Source organism: Haliotis asinina, chromosome 14 (genome assembly GCF_037392515.1).
Source record: "Haliotis asinina isolate JCU_RB_2024 chromosome 14, JCU_Hal_asi_v2, whole genome shotgun sequence".
Taxonomy (NCBI): Eukaryota; Metazoa; Mollusca; class Gastropoda; order Lepetellida; family Haliotidae; genus Haliotis; species Haliotis asinina.
Window position 1 is genome coordinate 51625238 of NC_090293.1, and position 17891 is coordinate 51643128.

The 17891-nt window shown below is 38.6% G+C and overlaps 1 protein-coding gene across 2 annotated transcripts in view; it reads left to right on the plus strand.

Annotated features, from left to right (window-relative positions):
- LOC137262235 (delta-like protein C) overlaps positions 1 to 17891 on the plus strand; it is a 52616-nt gene that overhangs the window by 8862 nt on the left and 25863 nt on the right. Inside the window, exon 7 of one of the 2 annotated variants that reach the window (XM_067800039.1) lies at positions 144 to 223. The exons of the other annotated variant lie outside the window; for it this stretch is intronic. Coding sequence (XP_067656140.1) covers positions 144 to 223 — 80 coding nt within the window. Of the gene's footprint in view, positions 1 to 143; positions 224 to 17891 lie in introns of those variants that run through there. 2 annotated transcript variants of the gene reach the window in all.

Genomic DNA, 17891 nt, shown 5'->3' on the forward strand with positions numbered 1-17891 from the left:
AAGGAAGTGGGTAATGAAAAATGGGAAACTATGTTTCAAGACGTCTGTAGAAATACTTACATGAAGTGTTTATTGTTGACTGTATCAATGACAATGTATGGAGGGTACACGAAAAACACTGACATGAATGTACTTTATTTCAGCATCTGGTGCTGCAAAGATGTCTGTGCACGTATGGATGCTCGCAGCTGTAGCTGTCCTCACAAAGCTGAGCCTCAACTGAAGACCACAAGACCACGCTTTATGTTAGACGTGTTTTTATTTTGTTTGGAGTGAACATTAGACACATTTTATGCTTATAATTGGTTGATTGATTGTTAAGAGACTGAAAGTGGTGACAGCAGTATCAGTCAGTGTGCTGAAGGCTAATTGTTGTTAAGAGATTGAAAGTGTTTGAAGCAGTACCGATCAGTGTGTTCTGCAGCTGACTTTGAGGACATACGTGGTATTGAAATTTGAAATGTCCATCAACATAATTATCTCGACACATATCTTGGGCATGCCAGTCAGTGATGCTGGTCCTTGTAAGCTCCATGTAATTACCTTACTGTAGATAAGAAGACAAAATTCTCCCCTGGTTACCTTTAGGCCATTGATGACATGTTACTGATGACGTGGACCTGTCCCCTAGTGACCACTGACACAAAGTAAATGTCATCTACTTCTTATCTACAGTGACAACGAGAGTTAGTCTCCAGCCAAAAGTGTCCTACAATCCTCTTGTGTAGCCCTATCAATTGTATATCGATCATTAATAATAAAGTATGAAAACATGCAGTTTCATGTGTGATCGTGATTATTTCAAAAGCATCTTTCCAGATAAGCTAGAATGAGCCAGAAGACAAGACGAAATCACTTAACACTGAAGTAATGAACACTCAACCACGCAGTAATGAGTACACGTTTTGGAATTTAAAAGGCATGCTGAGGTCAAGATCATATTACTTAAAACATGTGTAGCAGTGCAACAATGCGGGCTATAAACTGTCATTATCCATATCTAATACATCATTGCGTACCTCAGCAGGGTACCCAAATATGATCGTTATGTCGTCATTTTAGCTACTGAGCGTTGTGCGCACAACTATTTCAACGTCAACATTTAGTGTCTGATAACACTAAACCTGATCATGAAATGAGAATACAATTTTGTGTAAGTCTGGTCCCAACAACCTTTCATTGTCCTCTGAAGCGACGCAGTAGTCATATGGTGAGTCGGTTGATATCTGGTGGTCGTCGGTGACAGTGTCTGATGTTGTTCATAATATCACTCAGTGGTTTGCATGTCCATATTCGACCATTTCTTGTATGTAGGATATTGTAGAATAAGCCATGAACCAACAAACAAAACCTATTATAGGAACTTCCTTGACGGAGCCGTCTAGAATCTCTGTCTATGGCGCCCCTCTGGCCATACGTAGCAACATGAACAAGGGGATATAACCTCCCGATGATGTTACATGAAGCGATCGTACAATACCATTGCATTTAAGCATTATAATGCAACATTCACTCCTCCTCGTCATCTCTCACAAACTCTCGAGACACGTGAAGGAGATAACGATTTGTCACATGCTGTTTCACCTCAAGGGTCAATTTGTCTTAGAACTGTGTATGTCTGTTAAGGTTATGGACATTTACTGGTCTCCCAGGTTTTATGCATATGACTCGTGTTGGCAAGATGAAAACAGTGCAATTTGCCAAGATGTTTGCCATTAGCTGCAGATATACCAGTTATCTGATATGGTTCAATAACCATCAATGGTTAATTTAACTCCAAAGATTTATTAATTACGGGACACCAATGAGTACACAGCATACTGCACGTGGTATCGAATCCAGAAGCACCATTTCCAGACTACAGGGCCGATATGAACAGCTTGTGGAACCACGAGCGGTAGACCACGCGTTACCATCGCTGTCCAAGATTTCTACACACAAGTACGCCACGTACTTGAAAGAAAGACCGTTGCAACGCCAACCGCTTCGGTACTACAGATTACCAGGCAAAACAGTGCGGAACCGCGAGGCAGACTTTAACGCCACAGCTGTAGTGCCAATTTGCACTTCATGATCCTCAATAGCGGCTTTAATGGTGCTAACAGCGATGAAGACTTGTCTGCTTCTGCGACGTGTCTAGATTTCTGCCGTGTTGCCCAGGTAGAAGATTTCGAGGTATGCAGACGTCATAGATGAAAACTGCATCCTGGAAATAGACGTCGACAGGTTTGATGGTGGAGTGTGATAATGCTGGTGCTATGTCCCAAGATGCCAGGAACATCTGAACTCATAGTAAAAGCAACCTAACATACATTCTCATATACTCCTGGTGTATACACTTATACAATGTGCGTATGTAAACACTGGACATAGAGTGATCAGTAATTACGTTTACATATTCCCCTATGCTTACGCATGAAACGATTGCAAAGAGAATTTATGTGTCCATGTTTCATATCACTGTAAATATATATATAGGCAAAACTAACGAACACCAATGCTCAACTCGGAAAATCTGACACTCCTAGCATCACTGAGATAGATTATAGTTCCTCGCCGATAGTCACAGATCTTTGTAAAATGTCAAGACGTATACTTATTGAGATTCCTCTACTGACTTTCACCAGCATGTCACAACGATCTAAAATGTGTGACGGACGGTGAAAATATATTTATTTTAAGGCTGTTTCAATCACTTCAATAACTCCAGTTGTGCAGTGCGGTTGACGTTAATGTTATCTTCACTTGACAATTTGTGCAATTTTGTTGCAATAAAAGATCCTTGAAGTAAAAGGGGCATGTATTATTTTTGATGTCAGCAGTACTCCCGATACCTTATACCTTATTCCTGCACGACGCCCAATTCACGCACCGGCATAGTTCTGTGATAGGTACTATAACAAATATTAAACTCACGTTTCTACTTCAACATGTTAATTACCTTAATTTCTTTAGGCAAAGTAGCTATTTCTATTTTGCTGGCTCAACTTATATGTATTTCATATTATGCATGCTGCATGTCTCGAATGTTCAATTCTTTTATAAATTAGTTACTTAGAAAAATATTTTCCAATTTCATGTTTTCAAATGTCACACAGAATAAATGTTACCTACTTCTTACCTACGGTGACAACTGACACAGAGTAAATGTTGTTTACTTCTTATCTGCAGTAACAACTGACACAGTAAATGTTGTTTACTTCTTATCTGCAGTGGCCACTGACACACAGTAAATGTTATCTACTTCACGCAAGAAAGCTAAAATTACACAATGTCACTTTAGAAAGTGGTCAATGTAACAATGCGTTATATTAGATATTACATTTTGTTAGAAATGACTTATTGTGCTGGCGTTTAGGTGCCTGACAGTTAGGGTGTGGGTTCGAATCACTGATGGGACTCCACCCCAAAAGGTACTAGAATTTGTACTTAACTAAGAAAGTGTAATCCCAGATATAACATATGTTACATTTGACCACTTTCTAAAATGGCATTTTGTTATCACTTGGGCATGATCATTTTGTAAGAAAGCCCATGTGTGGAAACGGAAAAAAGGAAACGTTTCGATTCTATACAGTTGAACTTATGACTGACCATTTAATTGTAAACCCAAATTACCTCGTGATTTAATTATTAGTTATTGGTCATGTACGGTCATTTACACGGTGTTTTGTTTTCGTTTTCCTTATTAATGATGCTTCTGTTAACCTCTGTTTTGGTATTAAAATCACCTCAACATAAGGAGTCATACATTTGAACAGCCATAGAATATTTCTACAATCACTTGTCGGTTCAAAACCTTTCTGAAAAGCAGGACATGTTAGCTGTTGTTATGGACTTCACTCTGGCGTTCCCACCACTGAGAATTGTGAAGTGTGTGTTATTTGTGGTACATCAATGTCGTAATCAATGATCAGAGGAAACTTTTGACATCATCAGGGAAATCATTAACACGTGGCAGAACATTTTATAATCCCTTTGGTTGAAACAATACTGACCTAAAACGACCACTTTAACGTTTCAATGTAAGACGTTTATCTCAATGCAGTAAAGATGGTAGCCAGGATACCTGAGTTGCATTAGACTCTTCACTTTTCAAACTATCACTTAATCATCATAAATATCCACTTCGGCCCACATCTCGAGTGTTGCCGGGTCGCCCTCACCGCTGCTGATACACTCTCTCCCGAAGCACCCAATACTTTCCGGGTAACACCTCCAACAATGCATTGTTTGTTTTTTTAGACTTTAGACTCGTCTTTTTTTCTCAATGGTGTAACGTCTTTCATTCAACAGAAACAGGATTTCCTAATTTATTGCACCACGTCTTCTTATCTGGGCAAGTTGTAAAAGGTGCAAACAAATGTCCTGTTTGTGCAAGGCAATTAGTCGTGTGGCAAACATTAACAGCGACACGCAGACAAACATGAAACACTAGGGTAAGGACAAGGGCTGTGTTTGTAGTTCGTAGATACGGTGGATAATTTTATGCTTCAATTTACGATAGGCGAAAGGAAACTACAGCACGTTCAGACATACTTGTATTCAGCATATTTACATACATGTCAGAACATGGTTGTGAGATACCTGGACCTATTAGAAAAACGTTGCCCGAACTGTGAGTAAACTCTTGAATTATTGTTAGTTGAATGGAAGTACTAGGCAGGAATGAAGATGCTAAACCTACATGAGACGATACTGTACGTGTCTTTATGGGTTATTTTATATGTTAATTTTGTGAATAAAGACTATAATAAAAAAGACAACACGCTTAACAGTAACGTTTTCCTTTTGTGCATTTGATTGAGCTACATTGTGTGTGTATATGTATACACTGTATATAAGACATTTTAACATAACCACATCAAACACAAAACTACATAGTTTTGTGTAGAGATATAGGTTTAAATTTGAATCGTGAGGATGGTGTTGGCATATTTACAATCGTAAGCGACTTTTGTCTTTGTATACCGAATAATTAGGAACCCGTCTTTATAAGGCAATGCATCTAAGAATTTCTATATCAACTATGTCATGCTGAGCTACAAACGATGGTGTTTTGTGTACAGTTTTAATATTGTAATAAAATGGTCACAGGTCTCCAGTATTGTTTCAACCGTTTTACCAAAGGGATTATAAAAATGTTCTGCCACGTGTTAATGATTTCCCTGATGATGTCAAAATTTTCCTCTGATCATTGATTATGACATGGATGTACCACAAAAAACACGCACGTGTTCAGTGTACATTCGTTGAGAAAGAGAACTAACATGTCTTCTGTTGCATTGCCGATTTGTAAGATTTAACATTTGGGTAGTTATAACATCAAGATTTTGGGCAACAACGTTTCATTTTTTTCTATCACATATTCAGTTAGTTCAGTTATTTGGATAGTTTTTGAAGTTTGTAAAGTTTTAAGTTTTCATTTTTGCTTTAGCAAACAATCAATAGTTTGTGTAATCGCGAAGTTTTAGGGGTTTTTTTTCTCAAATCTGTGAATGTTCTCGATGCTCTAAATATGTTCTCATTACTTGAAATATTTTTACAAACTTTCGATAATTTCTCGTGATTATTTTGATCTTTATATTCTGAAAACCTCAAATTGTTAAATGTCCTCTCCACTGTACCGAATATGTTTTCAGTCATTTTCACAAGTTTGCGATCTTCAAATACCTTCAAATTATTCTTCTTAACTCTAGATAATTTCTCATGATTTCAAATATTTTCTCCTTATTCGTTGTTGGGAAACGGTGTTTTTGATTTTGTTTTCTTATTGCCTACAATCTTTTCTTATGTTTTCACACATAAATTCAATTAATCTCTCGAAATTGCAACCATTTTCTCATTATGATAAAAAAATTTCAAAAGCATTTCTCCCTTAATTATTTTTATCACAATTCCAATTGTTTTCTCAAATTTTCTAATTTCGAAGAAATATTAAAATTACGAGAAAGTAAACAGAATTTAATCTATAGAAAGCATATATGACTGAATCAGAATGATTAAACATTTCAGTTTAACATGCGCCACGATTAGGCTTTGATATTACCACCAAAGATTCCGACTATGAAAGTAGTGGACACTTTTCCCGTATCCCCTTTTCTACTACTATTTTATCAATACAACAGACTTGATGATGTGGTGTTTGATAACATTTAGAATTGTGTGCTAAATTAATTACTTCTAGGTATTGTTACAAATTAAGTTGTAATACAGAGGAATATTACAAATTCACTCGCACAGCTAAATAAGCTAAGGTGCACATCAGTCTGTTCAAATAAGAAGAATGTAGTAAGTATGATATAATGATATCTTTATAGTCATGTGGTACAAAACATTGATTTGTCTGAACTAAATTTTATTTTCAATCTAAATTAGATAAGGATCTGTGTAAGATACTATTTGATGAATGATCAGCGCAATACATTGCAGTACATTGCAGTTGATACTTTTCCGTTGGAACAAGAGTTGTACATAACTTCCTCACATTCATATCACTGGTAGAAACTGACAGAAGTCAAAGCTATTAGATGAGATGAGTTACTCTGGACTTCAATACAGATATTCAAGTTTTTAAATGCTTCGTTTATGGTCTGACCGCTTCGAAATCACTTACAAATACAACTAGCCTGAGTCAGTCAAATCCCAAGCTGTACATTCCATTCAGCTACATACCAATTTGGTTCGTTCCAGTAAATGTTCCTCACCTTAAGCTAAATCTGTCTGTACCACGTTTTTCCATCAAAATAAAAAAAAAACAATATGCAAAATATTATCAGGCACGTATCATCACCCATAACACTATTGTTTATAATTTTCATGTGTGTTTCGCTGGTGTCAGCAATACACTTCTCCTACAGGTGACTAACTCTCTCACAGGTAGGCCAAAATGAGATTTAACACTGGACAAATAACTTCGATTTTGCAGATTAGAGGTGTTTATTGCAATGCTTTATTACCGGATAATCCCATAATCAAACATTAGGCCTGTAATCTTCGTTTCATCGCAACAGAATTTGAACGATGCACTTTGGCTTTGAAAATAGCTTATGTGAGGCATTTCTAACGCAGCTCAATGCCTCGCTGGCTTGAACCTAGAGTCGGCCCCAGCCAATGCTTTATGTCACGTACGCAGTGTCAAAGTCTAAGCACTGTCTCCGAAGATGTGCATGCCAGAATGCCCTGACTGACTCGACACAAATTACTATTTCGAGCATATACAGTAAATATTTTCTAGCGCGCTGGGCATGGGATAATCTTAATGTGAACATAAATATAGTAACATTATCCAAGTGCAATATCAATATGAAGCATAGACACATTTCCACGAATGTAATGCATATTTGCAGTAAATCTGTTGCATGGACCACTACTAAATGTATTTTCTACTCCTAAAAAGCATCTGAAATAAGATGAATTAATATCATGTTCAATCTCACAAATCAAAAGCAGCAAGAGGCAATTCTGTACTCCCAGGTAATATATAGTGAACTGTGTAAATACTCTTATGATAGTTTTTTTCATTTTGCAATATATTTACAGAGTTTGTTTGATGTTTTGATTATGACCAGCGTTTCATTGAGCATTATATACTGAGCAAAAATGAAAACTTGACACTGGTATATTTTTTACTTCTGTTCATTGGAATATTCCATACGGTATATCTAGTAAACATTGTGAATCCTTTAATTTCATGAAATTGTAAAGTCACGTGCATTCCTTCACTTTGTAGCCTAGAAAAATGGCAATGCACGTGCAAGCACAAAATCATGAGGTCAAGTGGTGAATGTTTGCCTAAACTGAATAAGCACAGTAAAGTTGAATTGAAAAAAAAACAAATTAAAATTTTCATTTTGATGACCTTTTGGAAATGCCACGTCTTACAAATGAAGAACGTCATTTGCTATAGGGAGGCTCCATGCTGGCCAATCTGTGATCACTGTTGCACTTTAACTGTTCAAGACATTTTTTAATCTCAGAATGAGAATGCATCAAACGGGAACAGTTGCAGATCGCCCGAGGCCAGGAGTGTCTCGTGTGACGTCACGCCGGGATGCAGCAATACGATGACGTCATCTTCGCAACAGATTTGTCACTGCAAGATCCACAGAGATAAACCCACAAACTGTCAGAAATCCCTCGCGTGCCGCCGTGCTTCGCCCCCGGAAACAAGATAACGGACTAATCTCAACGTCTCTTCATCGCCGTAACCGACTTGCGTTGGCCACAAGACACATAAAGTTTTCTAAGAAAAGCTGGTGTTCAAGTCGTGGCCATCGCGTAGCACCGAAAGCAATCGCACTGGGTCGATTTGTACGTCAACAAGTCAATCCACCACAGACGTTGCACGATCTCCAACGTGTCCTTGTTGAGCAATGGCGACGTCTTCCTCGGTAGTGTTCACTAACGTTCTGAGATCCATGAGGAGACGTTGTGTGGCTGTACGAGACGCTAGATGTGGACACAATCGTTACTGTACACCTCAGTTCCATTGTTCTCCATTCTTCGAACTTCATTTTGATGGTAGTCCGACATCATGAATGTTATCAACGTTAAAAACAAACGGCGAGACGTGTTTTTCTGTTGATGACCAGGTGTTCTGTGCACAGCATACAACTAAAATAATTGCCTTGAAATAAATATTGAAATTATGGTTTCCAAAAATACTGTGTGTCAAGGTTTCATTTTAGCTTAGTATAATGAATAAATGTCTTTATTTCCTCCTGAGTTGTATCCGACGATCATTATCTACAATACATCACATACATCTAGCAAAATGGAACAACATTTGTAACAAAATGGAAGCATATTTTGGGCTGTTCATTAAACAGATTACAACTATACAAGGTACAATTTGTAAGCAGTAGGGCTGTGTTTAATAGATGTAAATCAGATGTTTCCTTAGATTCCACACGAAATGACAAAATGACAGTATTTTGTATTCCCAGGCATCACAGTCAATACATTCCGTTAAATCATGTATGTCTGCACCGAGAAATAGTGCCAGCATATCATCGTCGCATATCTGTTTTCACATATATATCTACATCAAGTTTATCAATCAGACTAGAGAAAACATTGTTTCTGTCGGATATAAAAAAATTCACAGTGTAGGATATTATGGCTGTCATAGTCAAAGTAATGTCGATTACAGTGGTTACATTCTTTTGATATTTTTGCTTTTGATCCGACACAGAGTTGTAGATGCTGTCTTAGATGTGGATAGACATGGATGAGATAATAAAGAACGTGCATTTGTAATCGTGTCTGGATTTTACAGTAACGTGAGAGATCTGGCCTCTGTGTTAGTCTCTCTCTCAAAATGTTTTGTTCATATTCCGAGAGACGTCTGATATATATATAATAGATCGCCAAGCTAGCTTGCTTGGAAATGAACCGTTGTAAATACATTCATTGATATAATGATCTAAGTGATATTTCTTAGCAGTGTGTAGGAGATTACTACGTATACTTGTCGGACCTCTAACTGGTCTCGACATGTCTTCGGTATCCTAGTAGATACTGGATACCTCAACAACGTCTGGGTTTGAAACATAGTCATCAAGTTGACACTTATATTTTCTCACATGTGGGGGCACCCGTGGCGAGCCACCTCCTCGTGGTGGGTGCTGGGTAACGCCAAGAGCTCGCCAACACCCCCGTGTGGATCCGGGGGCATATTTGGTCCACCAACCTGTTGGCCGTGGGTTGCGGCCCTGTGTCGGTGGAGGACGGGAGTCTGGGGGTTGAGGGCACTGGGAGCCTGTAACCGCGTTCCCTTTGCTCAACACACCCCTTCGACCCTTACTTCACCTAGACGGGTGGTAGAACTGGCCCGGTTCTATCAATCGGCTGGTCACGCCAAGCACTGTGCATGGTAGATATATATTATTTGCACATGTCCTTATTTTTTGGGCCTTTGATATTTTGATCTTGTAAGATACATTTATTGATTACTATAAATTGCCTAGAGTCCTATGCCAGAAAGCGGTGGCTCATGGGCCAATCTGGCAATATTGACCTCCAAATTCAATATGTGTCCAATTACGTGTCACGGGCAGAACCACCCCGGCATTTAATTTGGTATGCAAGTATTGCTATTTGCGTCATAATTGCTGGAGTATAACATCCCTGTATCCCTGGTGTTGGCATCTTGGAGATCCGGTGCTACTTGACACCGTCCTTGTTGACACTCCATGGTGGGTGGGGAGCAGGGGTGCTGAATACTCTTCCTTTCATGATGTCTTCCCAACAACCTGGTTCATCTCGCTGTGAAAAAAAGAGGCGTCTGGTTGAAACAGATTGTACACCTGAAACCATTCCTGTAAATGTCGATTCTTGGGCTCGATTTTTAGTGATTGAGTCTAAGGACTTTCTTTCTACCAATCAAACTCAATCCCTTCGCAATTTCAAAAGCTATCTCTGGAATTTGTGGTGAAGTAAAGAACGTTACCCGTCTTCGTAGTGGCTCGCTTTTGGTTGAGTGTGCACGGAGACAGCAATCTCTCAATCTGCTGTCTGTCAAGAACTTTGCCAATATCGAGGTTGCTGTGTCTGTACACAGGACATTGAATTCTTGCCGTGGCATCATACGGGACAAAGCTCGTTGTTTCTGTGATATGTCAGAGGAGGATATAGCTCTTGAACTTGAGGACCAAGGAGTTACAGCAGTGAAACGTTTCACTTTCAAGAAAGATGGTAATATCACTCCAACTAATACTTACCTCTTAACCTTTTCGCGATCTTCTCTTCCACAGTCAATAAAAGCAGGGTATGTTAACATCGGGGTGGATGTGTATGTCCCCAATCCACTACGGTGTTATAAGTGTCAGCATTTCGGTCATGGGTCTAACTCATGTCGAAACCCTGTGGTGTGTCATCGCTGTGGTGACCATCATGAGGGTGCAGACTGTGAGCATGACATAAAATGCGCAAACTGTGAAGGCCCACATGCAGCTTCATCCAGGTCCTGTCCTGTTTATATACGGGAATCTAAAATAATGAAAATCAAATGCGAAAAGAACATTTCATACCTTGATGCCAAGAAACTGTTTACAAGTCAAACTTCAACTGCGTTGAACATATCTTATTCTGCGGCAGTCACCCGCACTGTAGCTACATCCTCGACTGCTTGTCAGACTGACTTGACGTGGGTTCAGTCAGAAAGACCTGTTAATTCAGGAAAAACACTTACTTCAGCAGTCACTCAGTCTACTATCGGGTCTCAGACTGAAATTCAGCCATCGACACCAAAGACGTCTGTTTCACAGCCAGCTCATTCAAAAACAGGTACTGATCAAACAGGAAAGAAGAAAGGAAAAAGGTTAAATAGAAACTATCCACCTATTGTCCCATCACCTCCAGAGGTCCCGCTACAAAACCCGTTTGAACCTCTGGATATGGAGGTTACTCCTTCCTCACAAGGAACAGCTCCTCCTCAAATACCCGTGAACGATCACCAATTGAGCCACCATGACTCAGTTGGATAATATAATTCAGTGGAATTGCAGAGGGCTTAAAAATAACTTCAGTGAAATAAAATTACTCATTCAAGACCTTCAACCGTCAGCATTATGTCTTCAAGAAACTTATCTTAAAAATACTGATAATTGTAACTTAAGGCGATACACTGATTATCATTCTTTCTCTTCCCCAGGAGATAAGACTACTGGAGGCTCTTCTATTTTAGTCCATCAGAGCGTCACTCATAGCCCTCTTACTCTAAAAACGGATCTTCAAGCTGTTGCTGTTCGTCTGACTCTGCACTTTGTGCTGACATTGTGCAGTTTGTATATACCTCCCTCTTCCAGTATTCAACAATCAGATCTTCAAAAACTCTTTGATCAACTTCCGAAGCCATGTCTTATCATGGGTGACCTTAACGGGCACAACCCACTTTGGGGAGGTGTCCATACTAACACCAAAGGTAAACTCCTGGAGGAATTCATTTCCAATAACAATTTATGTATTTTCAATGATGATTCAGCCACTTATTTACATCCAGCTACGGGAACATATTCTTCCCTGGATCTATCACTTGCTGACCCCATTTTATATAATGAATTTGAATGGACGGTCCATGATGACCTATGTGGGAGTGATCATTTCACCACCATTCTGAAAACACTCAACCCTGGTGATGATCCACCGATATTTAGACGGAACTTTGCCAAGGCTGACTGGTTGTTATATAAAATATTGTGTAATGATAACTTAAAACCTGATGTTTTTGTGAACAGCGAAGATCCAATACAGTTGTTTTCCGATTTATTGAATGACATCGCTGACCAAACTATACCTAAGTCCTCTGCAGTTCCACATATCCGTAAGCCATGGTTCAACAATGAATGTAAACAGGCCAGGAAGTGTAGGAAGAAGGCTGAAAAGTATTTTCGCCGACACCCTACTGTACATAATCTTGACAAAGTTAAAATTTTAAATGCCAAGGCTAGACGTTCTTTTAAACAAAATAAGCGTCAGACTTGGCGAAATTATGTATCGAAAATCAATTCACGCACGCCTATGTCAAAAGTGTGGAACATGATTCAAAGAATAAAGGGCAAAGGTTCTAAATCTACTGTTCACCATCTGAAAGATGGTGATAATTTATAAACAAATAAATCTGACATTGCCAATAAACTTGGTGAAACTCTCGCCAAACATTCATCTTCATCAAATTATGTCCCTCAGTTTCAAAAGTTTCAGAAACATCAGGAGAGGAAAAGATTAAATTTTACCTCAGAAAACGGTGAGGATTATAATGAATTATTTTCAATACATGAACTACATACCGCCCTTGAGCAAGCTCATGATACAGCAACAGGGGCTGACAATATCCACTATAAGCTCCTGAAGCACTTGCCTGAATCGTGTCTGGAAACACTGCTAAATATTTTTGATTCAATATGGACTTCAGGGAAGTTCCCATCTTCCTGGCGTAATGCCATTGTAGTCCCGATTCCAAAACCTGGCCGGGATCATACTGATCCATCAAATTATAGACCAGTCTCTTTAACGAGTTGTGTCTGTAAAACCATGGAATGAATGGTAAACAATAGATTAACCTGGTATCTGGAAACCAATAACCTTATAACAAATATTCAATGTGGTTTCAGGAAAAATCGTAGTACCGTTGACCATTTGGTACGTCTAGAATCCTTTGTCAAAAATGCAATAGTAAATAAACAACATGCAGTACCGATATTCTTTGATTTGGAGAAAGCATACGATACCACTTGGAAGCATGGCATTTTAAAGGATTTACATGACTTCGGTTTAAGGGGTCGTTTGCCTCTTTTTATATCACAATTTTTAAAAGACAGGCAGTTTCAAGTCCGAGTAGGTTCTACCCTGTCTGATCATTACAATCAGGATCAGGGTGTTCCGCAAGGCAGCACTTTGTCTGTGACCTTATTTAGTATCAAGATCAACAGTTTATCCAAGGTTTTAAACGATTCAATAGATGGATCACTTTTCGTGGATGATTTTAATATTTCCTGTCGCGGTAAGAATATGCATACTATTGAACGGCAACTGCAATTATGTTTAAACAAAATAAATAAATGGTGTCTTGAGAATGGTTTGAAATTTTCTAAGACAAAAACTAATTGCATCCATTTCTGCCGTAAGTATAAACCACATAAGGACCCAGAATTATTTTTAAATGGCACTCCTATCAAAGTCGTTAAGGAGGCCAAGTTCTTAGGTTTGATTTTCGACTCTCATTTAACTTTTCTTCCGCATATCAAATCCCTGAAAACTAAATGTCTGAAGGCACTTGATCTATTGAAAGTTGTGTCAAACTCAAAATGGGGAGGGGATCAAGCTACTCTCCTGCACCTATACCGTTCACTTGTCCGTTCGAAGCTTGATTATGACTCCATCATTTATGGTGGAGCCTGTAAAAGCAATCTACAACTCCTTGATTCTATCCACCACCAAGGTCTGAGACTTTGTCTTGGGTCGTTCCGAACTTCTCCTATTGACAGTCTCTATGTCGAAGCCGATGAACCATCTCTTACACAGCGCCGTATCAAATTAGCTTTACAATATATTACAAAACTATACTCTAACGAATCCAACCCTGCTTTTAACTGTGTTTTCGATCCTTTTTTATGAGCATTTATACAACAAAAAACCTTCTCTTGTTCCGCCTCTTGGGCACAGAATTAAACCATTCATTTCTGCTGCCGGCATTGAGCTGAAAAGTATAGCGCCTTCTCGACTTCTTTCTTCTCCTCCTTGGCAATTAGTGAGGCCACAAGTTGACCTCACATTAACAAAGTTCAAAAAATCAGACACAAACGAATTACAATATAAACAAGAGTTTATGCAATTAAAAAATAATTATAGTACATACAAATCCTTATTTACAGATGGGCCCAAGGATGGTGGCACAGTTGCTTGTGTCACTGTCATTGGATCCAGAACAATATCTTCTCGATTACCTGATAACAGCTCCATTTTCACTGCAGAAGCAAACGCAATATTAACGGCTCTTCAATATATTCAAAGACATCCTAATCATGTACAGTATATACTTCTTTCTGACTCTCTTTCTTGCCTTCAGGCTATTAAAAATTTGTCTTGTAAACATCCACTTTTAATTGGCATAATTGAATTGTATAATGATCTTGCAACTGGCCAGTGCGACATCGTCTTTTGTTGGTTACCCAGCCATGTAGGTATTTCTGGGATTTCAATGGCCGATCTTGCTGCTAAGGCTGCACTCAACAAATCTGTGACACCACTTCTTATTCCATACAGTGACTATAAAGCCAGCATTAGAACTTACATTCGTGATCTGATGCAAAAGAAGTGGGACACCCAAGTGGGAATAAATAAATTACATGCCATAAAACCTTATATTGGTTACACTCACTTGGGCTGTCAGTCCAGATTTGAAGAGGTCATTATGCGACGATGTCGCATTGGCCATACGCGTTACACCCACAGTTATTTACTAAAAGGCGATGAACCTCCGTTTTGTATCCCTTGTGATGAGAGAACCACGGTCAAGCATATCCTGCTTGACTGTCGAATTCTCCATCATAAGGGATAACTATTTCAATGTCAAAACAATGAAGGATCTTTTTAGCACAGTTAGTACTCATTTAATTCTTGGATTTTTAAAAGAAATTGATTTTCTTAATGAATTGTAATTGATATGTTCTGTAGATAGTTGTATTTTAATGATTGGTAGTTTAAATTAGTAACTTAGATTGTTAGTGGCTGTACCCTCAAAGGGGGTTGAAGTATTGTAAAATTATTGTCCTCCTGAGAGGGTACGTAAGTCCAATACTCTTATAGTCAATTTAAATCTACTACTAGTTTTTAATCGTAGAATATTTGTTGTTTTAAGTAATGGCTAAATTTCAGGATAATCGCCAATAGCTGAGGGGATGGTGTAAATCCAGCTAGGGTTCATGCAGGTAGCAGAAGTAATGTAAGTCCCCATGGACCTTAGCATGGTGATCTACCTTCAGTTGTTGGCGATCTATAGCCCCGGTTTTATGTTGTATTGTCTTCTTTAATTCCAATGTTTTAACTTTCAATGCTAGTTTTATGTTCTGTGATACTCTAGTGTGTTTACTGTCCTTCACTGACAGGTTTTACTTTTTCTCTTTTCTCATCTTAACATTACTGTAACTTATATTGTTCTCGTCACGATATGGCTGCAATATTGCCGATGTGACGATAAATATTAACTCACTCACTCTCACATGTGGGATGTGACATGTGGCATATATACCACCTTTTACCACTTGTTCGGTACTACGTTTTTATGTTGAAATTTGTCTGGAGACACACATAGCAGATCATAGGTAGGCACCATGAGCATGACACATTGAACAACAACGACCTCATGTGGAGAATATGACATAAGATACGTCCGAGTGAGGGTCTTTTGCCAAAGCAATTACGATGACATGTTCTCACATGAATGTGAAAAGGTCAAAAACGTTCAGATGTTAGCCAGAGTAGTCAACCGCATCGTTTCTATTTATAATCATATATCTTCTTCGGTGAAGTTTGAAAATCAATTTTCAGATAGCTTTGAGTGTAAACTTCTTAAGTCATCTCTTCCTTAACTTATTTATTAATGGGTTGGCTAAGGAAACTGAATTAGTATGTTTCCCAGGTGTTAAGATTCACCCTGAATTGGCCTAGGTGTTCCTCCTGCTTTTGACTAACAATATTGCACATTGCAGATACGGGTTTTGGCGTTCAAAAAGGATAATTGCTTATATGCTTCTTGCCAGACATAATACCTTCTGTTTATCTGGGGAAAAAACGAAGGTGGCCGTTCTCAAAAAGGTGGAATTCTACCAAGGTATGAAAAGTGGTACTATGGTGAGAAGCTGATAGAGTGTGTTCATACTTATAGGTACTTGGGGTCACTTTCGCAAGGAGTTTGAGCTGGAATAAGCATCTTGATAATTCGTAACTGCACGGCAAGAAGGTTTTATTTTCTGTAGTAAAGTGACTTAATAATGTTAAACCAATGGATTATAATGTATTTTCAAGATATTTGATTCAAAGTTTGTTCCTATCCTTTCATCTGTTGCATCCCGAGGCTCTCGTCGAAAGGCGATCTCCAATCGAAACTTGAATGCTTGCTTTATACTTGTGGTTTCGGCTAGTGTGGATTTCCCTGACTGCTTTCTTGCAAACTTTGAATCTAGATTAAAAGCCATTTACGAACATAATGGTCATTTTGCTCTTGAAAATAACCGTAAGATGCGTTTGCCGTTTCTGTTGTAGTTCTCATTCTGTAAACATCGAAACGGGAAGGTGTCATGGTATTCAAAGGCTCTGTAAACTCTGTAATGATGGTAATGTCGAAAATGAATTTCATTTTCTCATTGTAAGTAACGCGTACAGTGATCTTGCTCAACAGTTCACACCGAGCAAATACCGAAACTCCGTGAGCCATGATGTATGTACCATGGCAATGATGAAATTATGTAACTTGCTGCAACAATTGTACTCTATGCTTACTGTGTTTACATTATCCAACGTCCTGCACTGACCATGTTATGCACCACTAAAGTGTGGACAGACGATCAATGTATTTTAGGGTGATGGATTACACGTACCATTTGCAAATAAAGAAGTGCTGAAATTGACAATAATCATATGCCTAGTTTTACATGTCCAGGCGATTAGTGTCCTTCCATACACGTTGTACACCTGACAGAACTCACTCCATTTCAAAGGCACGATACAATTTGTTGACAACCAAGAAATGACATGGCATTGTGAAAGGTTTGTAACACCTTATACTTTCTTGTACATATTTGGTATCCTACAACGGAATACAACATTTCTGAAATGGAACAAAGTTATGATATGATAAAGGCCAGACATCAGGAGAGCTTTGCGTAGCAGGCATAGCTACTGTCTTGTCACGAACTCGTCAATGAAGGTCGATGTAAAGACGGTTTGTCCACTTGCAACCCAAATCATTAGCAACTGCTTTGAGTCCTGTCACTCACTGAAATTCTTATTTTAGACAAGATATTTGACGTAAAAATATAAGCCTGTCTGATGTTACCAACAGAACCTATAACTAATCTGATACACGGTGTGACTTAATGGACTCAATAGTCGCCATGTGGGAGACACTCCTCCTTTCACTCCTCCCAATCAGATCTGCTGTACTGAAGTAGATGTATGTTGGACTTCACATATAACGAATGAGCCAAGGCCACAAGAGCCACAGTAGTCACTGGCAGCAAGAAGCTGGGATTAGTCACTATGAAGTCTCGTGCAATGTGGGGTAAGCATTCATAGAATTATCAAAGTGTGTTATCATATCTTCGAAACTTTTAAGAAGTTGTCGCCAATTATGTATCTCATCACTTCAAGACTGTTCTATCTCAGTAAGA